Source organism: Vicia villosa, linkage group LG1, assembly GCF_029867415.1.
Source record: "Vicia villosa cultivar HV-30 ecotype Madison, WI linkage group LG1, Vvil1.0, whole genome shotgun sequence".
NCBI lineage: Eukaryota > Viridiplantae > Streptophyta > Magnoliopsida > Fabales > Fabaceae > Vicia > Vicia villosa.
Window position 1 is genome coordinate 74,878,119 of NC_081180.1, and position 9,938 is coordinate 74,888,056.

The 9,938-nt window shown below is 32.2% G+C and overlaps 2 protein-coding genes across 2 annotated transcripts; both read left to right on the plus strand.

Annotated features, from left to right (window-relative positions):
- Nucleotides 1-1,631: 1,631 nt before the first annotated feature.
- LOC131609786 (GDSL esterase/lipase At5g45910-like) lies at nt 1,632-3,301 on the plus strand. Its single transcript, XM_058881584.1, has 5 exons — nt 1,632-1,869; nt 2,156-2,374; nt 2,467-2,615; nt 2,723-2,996; nt 3,084-3,301. The coding sequence occupies exons 1-5, from the start codon at nt 1,632-1,634 to the stop codon at nt 3,299-3,301; spliced, it is 1,098 nt and encodes a 365-aa protein (XP_058737567.1).
- Nucleotides 3,302-5,458: 2,157 nt separating this feature from the next.
- LOC131609796 (pentatricopeptide repeat-containing protein At5g04780, mitochondrial-like) lies at nt 5,459-7,756 on the plus strand. Its single transcript, XM_058881593.1, has one exon. The coding sequence runs from the start codon at nt 5,481-5,483 to the stop codon at nt 7,332-7,334; it is 1,854 nt and encodes a 617-aa protein (XP_058737576.1). The 5' UTR covers nt 5,459-5,480; the 3' UTR covers nt 7,335-7,756.
- The last annotated feature ends 2,182 nt before the right edge of the window (nt 7,757-9,938 follow it).

Sequence of the window (9,938 nt, forward strand, 5' to 3'; positions counted from 1 at the left end):
TTTTAAACTTCAAGCAAAACAAGTCTAGGTATTATGTTTCACAATAAAAATAACAAAAATGAGAGAAAGAGACAAGGGGTTAGGATTTCAATTAGAGAACACATTCAATGTGAAAATAATATATATATATATATATATATATATATATATATATATATATATATATATATATATATATATATATATATATATATATATATATATATATATATATATATATATATATATATATATATCTATCGTGTGTCACTCGCATCAAGAACCACATCATACAATCTTGGTTGTGTTCGTTCAATTCTTCTAACCACAAATTAAGATTTTAGAATGACTAATTCAAATCCTATTTTAGAATGATTAATCCAGATCCTTTGATGTAATGAAAAATGTCAATTTTAATTGTCTCTCGACTATGTATTTTAAACATCTCTCAATCAGGAATTATACAATAATAACTACAATACACATCACAACAACGATATTGGTCGCGATCTCAACACCTGCCACAACATTTGTGGCCGCAATCTCAATTTGAAATCATGTGTGACTGCTTAATTGCTATGAACTAAAGGTCATCCCTCAAACCCTTTCCTACTCGAGTCATTATGTACTTAGATGAACTACTCAATTATTTATCAACCCTTATGATTTTCTTTTTGTGAAATAATATTTAAAACATAATCAATTATGTAATTTATCAATGTTGTGTCATCTAGGACAATAAATATAGTTTTTAATAGGATTTGTTTTTCCATCCAAAAGGGAAAGCGGCACAACTTGTTGCTCGTTTACCCGCTATTTCTTTATAATCTTGATAGCGAAATGGTTGACAATTTGATTTCCCGATTATTGTTGTATGAAGATATATATTTTACACGTATTACTGTTCGCACCGACTCGTCTTAATGTTGGCATTTTGTCTTGCCTTCATTGTAACCTCCAACACCTTCATTGTGTAGGATTTGAAGGATGGATTTAGTCCCACATTGCTCAAAGATATGACTTGTTTTGTGCTTATAAGTGGGAACAGTCCTCACTTTACAAGTCGATTTTACAAGGATGAGTTAGGCACAACCATATTTTTTTTTATCAATTTAAGTAAAATAGTAGTTTTTTGGAGGATAAAAAAAGGAAGAGAGAGCTATTTAACAATTTGAAAAAAAAAATAATTTTATATATTTTGTAAGCATATTTAAGACAGACTCCTTAACAAATATTAAATGTAATATTATTTTTTAAGAAATTTATGACAAATTAAAATGTACATTGAAACATGAATACATCATTTATGCGTCTACAAAGAAAATTATTGTAACACATTTTTTTAGTGTACACGTGTTGTAGGTTGAAGTAATGTGCAAGCAACAATTGTCATAGTCATATATAACAATCTAAACAATAACACATAATAGTGCGGAAGTATAAACTAATATTTAAAGGATGCTTATGTGTTAAAAACCATTAGCTAAAACAAAATATAACAACTATAATAGAATCAAAATAGTTATATCCAGATTAGAATGCTAGTTTTATGACAAGATTACTCATTGGCGTGACAATATATATAAAGCCGGACATTCTCATTGTCAATCACACACATCAATATTGATCATTTCTCTGTTTGCAATTAAATCATGAATATTTTCATTCTTTTTAGCATCACATTAACATGTATTTTTCTACAAAATGTAGTTTTAGATGCAAATTCTCTCTCATATGAAGCTTTCTTCAACTTTGGTGATTCTATAAGTGACACTGGAAATGCTGCGACTACATTTCCACCTATGTCTAGCAATAGTTCTTACGGTTCAACTTACTTTAAACATCCATCAGGGCGTTTGTCAAACGGACGTCTTATCATAGATTTCATTGGTATTTTTATATATTTTTCGAGTATTTCAAATAATTTTTCTTCAATAAAAATGCAAAACATACAATCTACAATATCATTATTTTATATATAATGTAATTATTTAATGAAATTGAGTGTATTGCATCACATATGGAGTATGATTTAATGGCTCCGCGTAAAACTTGTATATATATGTTGAAAATGAGGTGTTAGAAAGTTTATTATTCCTATCTTTTAAAACCGGTGAGTCATGATTAATGAATATATGATTGTTGATGCACTAACATGTGATCATTTTAATTATAGCTGAGGCATATGGATTGCCATTTTTGTCACCCTACCTCAATATTAGCAAAGACCAAGATATTAAGAAAGGAGTAAATTTTGCATTTGCTGGTGCCACCGCACTTGATGTTGAATATTATGTCCAAAATGAGCTTCCCGTTCCAGACACAATTAACTCATTGAAAGTTCAACTTGGATGGTTTAAGAAACTTAAACCCACCCTATGTGAAAGCAAAGAAGGTTTCGTTATGATAAATACTTGATTAATTTCTCTATGAAATACATGACACGTTTTTAATATGGCTGACAAATTATATTTTATTCTATTATAGATTGCAATGCCTACTTCAAGAAATCATTGTTTATAGTCGGTGAAATTGGTGGGAACGATGTTTTCAAACACATGGTGAAGCATAAAACTGCTATAGAAATTCGAGAAATAGTTCCCTCTATAGTTGAAGCAATTATTAACACCACAAATGTATGTTTCATCACTTTAACAAATTCAAATTCAAATTAAAATGTCAGGTGATTGGATTGTGTGCATGAATAAATGTGTAAATAACTTTGTTTCCATTTTTGTTTTAGGTGTTAATTGAAGAAGGAGTTGTGGAGTTAGCCGTTCCAGGGAACTTTCCATTGGGGTGTAATGCTGGCGTATTGACATCTATGAATAGTAAAAAGAAAGAAGACTATGATGAATTTTGGTGTTTGATTGCTTACAATAATTTAGTCGAGTATTTTAATGAGCAACTAAAAAATTCTTTAGAAACTCTGAGGCATAAATACCCTGAAGTTAAGATAATATACTTTGACTACTACAATGATGCCAAACGTTTATATCAAAACCCAAAAGAATATGGTGAGTAGTATTTTATATCATTACATTATTGGAACGATTTGATTGTTAACTTTATTATGAACTATTCTTTATTTCATCTATATGTAGGCTTTATTCGTAGTGATATCGTCAAAGTATGTTGTGGTGGAGGAGGAGGAGGACCATGTGGAACACCTACTGCAAGAGTTTGCTCCGACCCTTCAAAACGTATAAATTGGGACGGACCTCATTTAACTGAAGCAGCTTATAAGCTAATAGCAAAAGGACTAGTCGAGGGTCCATTTTCAAATCCATCTCTTAAACCCTCTCTTTTCAAGATAGCTTAGATTCTTCTATTATAAGAGTTTTTTTCATTTAATGTTTCAAACAAATATCATTTTTTTCTATTTTTTAGAAGGATTTTTTTTGTATGTATTGAATATCGTGTGCACATAAAGTTTTTCCGCAAATCTAACACTAATGTATTCACGTAATTTAATTAATTTTACTACTATAAAATATATCATTGTATATAATTCACTTATACTCAAAATAGCATATTTATTTTCATGCATTTTTTTATTATTGTTATAATTTATTGGAGTAATTGTTTTTTGATTTTCACATAATAGAATTAGAGGCAGTAAATGTCATAAAGAAATAAAATTGGGGGTGGAAATGTGATTTTAAAGATTGATATCAAAAAGGTTTTTGATACCCTAGATAGGGATTTTTCTCTTGAAAGTCTTAGAAGCATTTGGCTTCAATGAAACTTTCTAAAATTGGATTAGAGAAATTATATTTTTGATAAAATTGCTTGTTAGGTGGAGATAACAAATCTATGAAAATAACTAGGGATTTCAAAATCCAACTCATGCGGTATATATATGTTATCATGGTATTTTTTCAAAGCACAAAAGGTTTCATAAACATGGTTCTCAAATTGTTCAAAGATTATGGGGTAGCCTTGGGACAAATTATTAATAAGGATAAAAAAAATTCTACTCATGTGCAATGACCTCGTAGAAAATAGGACTCGTTAAAAATTGGTTAGGTTTCAAATAAGGTAAAATTCCTTTCTCATAATTGGGTTTCTCGAATTCTAAAGGAACTCATAAACATATTCATTTTCCAGATATAGCACATTAAATAAGGATCAAACTGGCTTCTTAAAAAGAAGTCATTTTATCAATCATGAGAAGAATGTAATTGATAAAATTTATCATTCATCATATGTTGGTTTATTCATTTCATACACACTTAATGATAAAAAATGTTCTAGATCAATTGGATACTTTGTTCAAAAATTCATTTTGAGTGGGGACTTCATGACTAGAAATATTTGTACGATGGCATGGACATCCGTTTGTATGATGTTGGATGAAGGAGGAGAATTTCTTAGGTCAACTAGGAAGATTAATTAATCCCTAATTTTTTAAGGTTTTGTTTGCGAGATTGGAGGAAGATGGGGGTTTTTGGAAAATAGGAAAAATTGGGTGAAAAGAATAAAAGGATTTTGTATAGGAGGGTTTTTGAGAGTTTGATTTTATTCATAACATCAAAAACCTCATAAAATGAGGAACTAAAAAATTGTATTGAAGGAGAATTTTGGAGGGCTGACATAAATTTTTTAAATATCTTTTAGTTTGTTATACTATTCCAAAAATTAAATATTTAGTAATGATAATGACTCGTTTATCATTCTAAACAAAATCATTTTTTCAAAAAATGTCAAATATTTTTTTATAATTTTTTAAGATTTTGTTTTTCGGAAGCCTTTCCCTCTCCTCCCCTTCAAACTCGCAAATATAGCCCAAATGATTTGGATGTCAATTTCATCTCACGAGGATTAGGAAACGATTTTTAAAGCACAATATATCTACATAAATCAACCCACGAAATGATTTTTAAAGCACAACAACAACAACAACAACAATAATAATAATAATAATAATAATAATAATAATAATAATAATAATATTAATAATAATAGTGATAAAAAAGTTGAATGAAACACTAAACATCAATTATCAAGTGGTGTAGAGGAAAATCGTTATTGTTTAAATGCAAGATGCCTTGGGGACGTAAAAGATATTTTGTCTGATATTTATTTTGTTTTTATTTTTATAAATTATTGTAATTACTAGGCTAAATTATAAATTTGGTCTCCCAATTTTTGTATTTTCACGATTTTAGTTTCACTATTTTGTTTTTAAATATTTTTGGTCCATTATCCCCATTTTGGGGACAAAAAACACTTATGCGTTACTTTTTAAAATACGTAACTCATCCTCAAGTGAGGATGGGAACCAAAAGTGAGGATGAGAGACAAAAAACGTATTTTAAAATGTAACACTTTTAACGAAAGTGTGAATGAGAGATTAAAAGTGTTTAAAAATAAAATATAGGGACTAAAATCGTAAAAACACCAAAATAGGGGACTAAAACTATAATTTACCCTAATTACTAACCAATAATTCTACTCACTCTCACTACACACAAAATTGACAACATACGAAAGCTCACATGAACCCCTTGAAAAGGTTTCAGAAACTATATAATTCAACTTCTTCCATTCCTTTCACAAATTTCTCTGTTCTTTCCCTTCCCAATTCAAACTTTAATTTTGATGTTAATGCCGATTCTACCCATGTATCAAATTTGCAATATCTCTTGCAATTATGTGCTAAAACAAACTCTTCCATGGCTGGAAGAACATGTCATGCTCAAATCATTCGTGTTGGATTCCAAACAGACATATTAACATCAAACATGCTGATTAACATGTACTCTAAATGTTCTTTAGTTAATGATGCTCGTAAAGTATTCGATGAAATGCCGCTTAAAAGCGTTGTTTCATGGAACACAATGATTGGAGCACTTACCAAGATTTCCGAGGAGCAAGAAGCACTCATGCTGTTTATTCAAATGCTAAGAGAGGGAACATTGTTTAATGAGTTTACTATTTCCAGTGTTTTGTGTGAGTGTGCTTTCAAATGTGCTATACTCGAGTGTATGCAGTTGCATGCTTTTTCGATTAAGGTTTCTGTTGATTCAAATTGTTTTGTTGGAACTGCTTTGCTTCATGTTTACGCGAAATGTTGTTTGATAAAAGATGCGAGTAGGATGTTTAAGAGTATGCCTGAGACAAATGCTGTTACGTGGAGTTCGATGCTGGCGGGGTACGTGCAAAATGGGCTTCATGAGGAGGCGTTGTTGCTTTTTCGTGATTATCAGCTGATGGGTTTTGAGCAGGATGTGTTTATGATATCGTCTGCTGTTAGTGCTTGTGGGGGTCTTGCAAATTTGATTGAAGGGAAGCAAGTGCATGCTGTTTCTTGTAAGTCGGGATTTGGTTCGAATGTATATGTTTCTTCATCCTTTATAGACATGTATGCAAAATGTGGTTGTATAAGAGAAGCTTATTTTGTGTTTCAAGGTGTGGAGGTGAGAAGCGTTGTTTTATGGAATGCTATGATTTCTGGGTTTGCTAGACATGCTTGTGCACTAGAGGCTATGATTTTATTCGAAAAAATGCAGCAGAGTGGCTTTGTTCCTGATGATGTAACATATGTATCTGTATTAAATGCATGCAGTCACATGGGTTTGCATGAACAGGGACATAAATATTTTGACCTCATGGTTAGACAGCATAATCTTCAGCCGAGTGTTCTTCACTACTCGTGTATGGTTGACATTTTGGGCCGTGCGGGACTTGTTCACAAAGCTTATGAATTGATAGAGAGAATGCCATTTAAAGCTACTAGTTCTATATGGGGTTCACTCTTAGCTTCTTGTAGAAATCATGGCAATATTGAGTTTGCTGAGATTGCAGCCAAGCATTTGTTTGAAGTGGAACCTGATAATGCTGGAAACCACATCTTGCTAGCAAACATTTATGCAGCAAATGAAAAGTGGGAGGAGGTTGCAAAAGTGAGGAAGCTTCTTAGAGAGAGTGAGTTGAAGAAGGAGAGGGGTACAAGTTGGATTGAAATTAAGAATAAGATTCACTCGTTTACTGTTGGCGAGAGAAATCATCCACAAATCAAGGAGATTTATGCTAAGTTGGATGATTTGATGGAAGAATTGGAGAAGTTGAATTATAAGGTTGATACCAATAATGACCTGCATGATGTAGAAGAGAGCAAAAAACAGATGCTTTTGAGGCACCACAGTGAGAAACTTGCTATCACCTTTGGATTGATGTGTTTGCCGAGTGATATACCTATAAGGATTATGAAAAATCTTAGAATTTGTGGTGATTGCCATAATTTTATGAAACTTGCGAGTCAGTTTACAAGCAGGGAGATTATTGTTCGAGATACAAACCGATTTCATCACTTTAAGTGTGGCTTATGTTCTTGTGGAGATTTTTGGTGAACCTGTGGATTCTGATACGTTTAGTTCTTTCATTTAACTCCAAATAGCGGTAGTTCACATCCATTCCAGCTTTCTTAAACAATGTCGAAGAGATTTTTAGAGGAAGGCTTGACATTGGTAATCATCAATTCATCTGTTGTACATTACATAGAAATTTTATTTTATTTTTTACGCAAATGGCTGCTTTCGGTTTGTTTCAAAGTATAAAAAGTGAAATCTGTCAACTTTGAAGTAAAGTTGGGGAACTGAAGTGAAAAACACCAGGGATCTTGTGGGAAGCAGAATGTCCATGTATAGGATAAAAATAAAATGCATAAAAGAAAGGTTCCATGACTAATGATCTTACTCTTGCACTAATCATAGGACTGAACTTCATTCTAAGGGAATGGATTTCAGTTTTGCCTTTGTTGCATTAAGAAAATTTTCTTCCCATGGGTTTCACCCAAATTTGGACATTTTAGAATAATGTCCAAAAACAATATATTTGCATGGTGGTTCTTTGGTTTTTTTAAGAGTGAAAGTTTTATTCAAAATGAGGGCAAATTCATGTCTTGACTTCTAAATAAAAGTTGTAGATCCATATCTTAAACTTTATCTCCATTGATGCATAAGAAGAAGATAAAAGAATTACAAAGAGAAAGGGAGAGAAAAAACGTAACTAACATTTAATATCAACAAACTTTCACAAATGCTCAATATGTTACAATTGCAACTAACTTTGAGTTTATATACATTAGCTCAAACTCAAATACAAACCAAATGAAATTGAAATTAAACTACTTGAAATTTTAATTATACTTAACATCATTCCTTAATTCATATTCAAGATTAAAAATCAACAACACCAATTACATCCCTCAAATTGATGAAGTGTTCAGTTTTGATTGCCTTGGTCAGCACATCCGCAAGTTGCTTATGAGTGCTAAAGTGAACAACCTCAAACACTTCATTTTAAAGCGCAGAAAATAGTACTTAGTATCTATGTGCTTGCTTCTTCCATGAAGCATTGGGTTCATAGCAAGGCTTATTGCTGACTTGTTGTGAATCATCAGTTTTACTGGTTTACTCACCTTGAACTTCAGTTCATGCAGCAAATTTATCAGTCAAACAACTTGGCAAGCATATAATGCACTAGCTATGTATTATGCCTCACAAGTTGACAGTGCAACCACAGGTTGCTTCTTGGAGCATCATAAAATGGAAGCTCCAAGATACATAAATAGGTACCATGTAGTACTCCTTCTGTCCACTCTATCACCACACCAGTCTGATCCTGATAGCATATCAACTCAGCATCATATGACACTCTAGATGAAAACATAATTCCATACCTTATAATTCCCCTTATATACCTGGGTATCCTGACTACAACTTGGTAATGTGGCCACTTTGGCTTAATCATAAACCTAATTATCATTCAAACTACATAACATATGTCGGGCCTGGTGTTACACAAGTATCTTAGAGAACCAAACAACTATATGAAAGTTGTAGCATCTACTTCCTCACCATCCGCATGAGAATCAAGTTTATGGTTTATCTCTGCAAGTGTAACTGCAGACTTATAATTCATCAGCTCAAATCTCTTCAACAACTCAAGTTCATACTTCTGTTCATGCCCAATGATTCCGCTATCAAAGTGTAAAATCCCCATCCTTAGAAAGTATATCATGTTTCCAAGGTCATTCATATCAAACGCATTCACCAACACCCTTTTGAACTTGTTTATCTCGGAAATACAGCTCCTTGTCAACTGTATATCATCAACATAAAGACATACCAACATCATATTATCATATGGGGTATGTTTCACATAGACACATACTCAAGCTCACACTTATGAAATCCATGTTGCTTGAAAAATGAATCAATCTTCAGATTCCAAGTCCTTGGAGCTTGTTTAAGCATGTACAAGGCTTTATGCAGCTTGTACATAATCCCTTCTTTATTCTTTATCACAAATTCATGTGGTTGTAATTCATAAACTTATTCTTGCAATGGACCACGTAAAAAAGATGATTTTACATCTAAATGTATCATAGGCCAATTCTTACTTGCACCTATTGAAATGATCAATCTTATTGTCTCATGTCTAGCTACATGTGCATACACTTCAAAGTAGTCTAAGCCAGATTTTGTAGAAATCCTCTAGCTACTAACCTTAATTTATGCTTGACAATTGACCATCTGGATTATATTTATTTTGAAAACCCATCTCACATTGATGGTTTTCTTGTTCTTTGTCAAAACAGACAATTTTCACGTCTTATTTCTTTCAAATACCTCAAGTTCTTCCTTCATGGTCTTCATCCGTACTTTCTTCTTGAGTGCCTCACTGACGTTTATAGGTTCAGAGTCCACCATCATGGTACACTGTATGACGTCACCTTCAGATTCAATCTCAGTATCATGCAACAACTCGAAGTCTGCAAGTGTCCTTGGTATCTGTCTAATTCTTTGTGGCCTCTAAAACTACGTATGTTCACCTTCCGAGACAGGTCCACCATCAGAGGCAAGTGTCATATCCCAAATCTTGACCCTAAGATCATACATCATTCACATCTCAATCATCAATCAAGAATTTCATCTTAAAGCTCTGTTGTT

Bases quoted from the DNA above. Each gene is read 5' to 3' on its own strand.
- LOC131609786 (XM_058881584.1), top strand. From the start codon at position 1,632: ATGAATATTTTCATTCTTTTTAGCATCACATTAACATGTATTTTTCTA. The intron at 2,375-2,466 runs GTTTCGTTATGA...ATTCTATTATAG, and splicing joins CCTATGTGAAAGCAAAGAAG to ATTGCAATGCCTACTTCAAG. The intron at 2,616-2,722 runs GTATGTTTCATC...TTTTTGTTTTAG, and splicing joins CAATTATTAACACCACAAAT to GTGTTAATTGAAGAAGGAGT.
- LOC131609796 (XM_058881593.1), top strand. From the start codon at position 5,481: ATGAACCCCTTGAAAAGGTTTCAGAAACTATATAATTCAACTTCTTCC.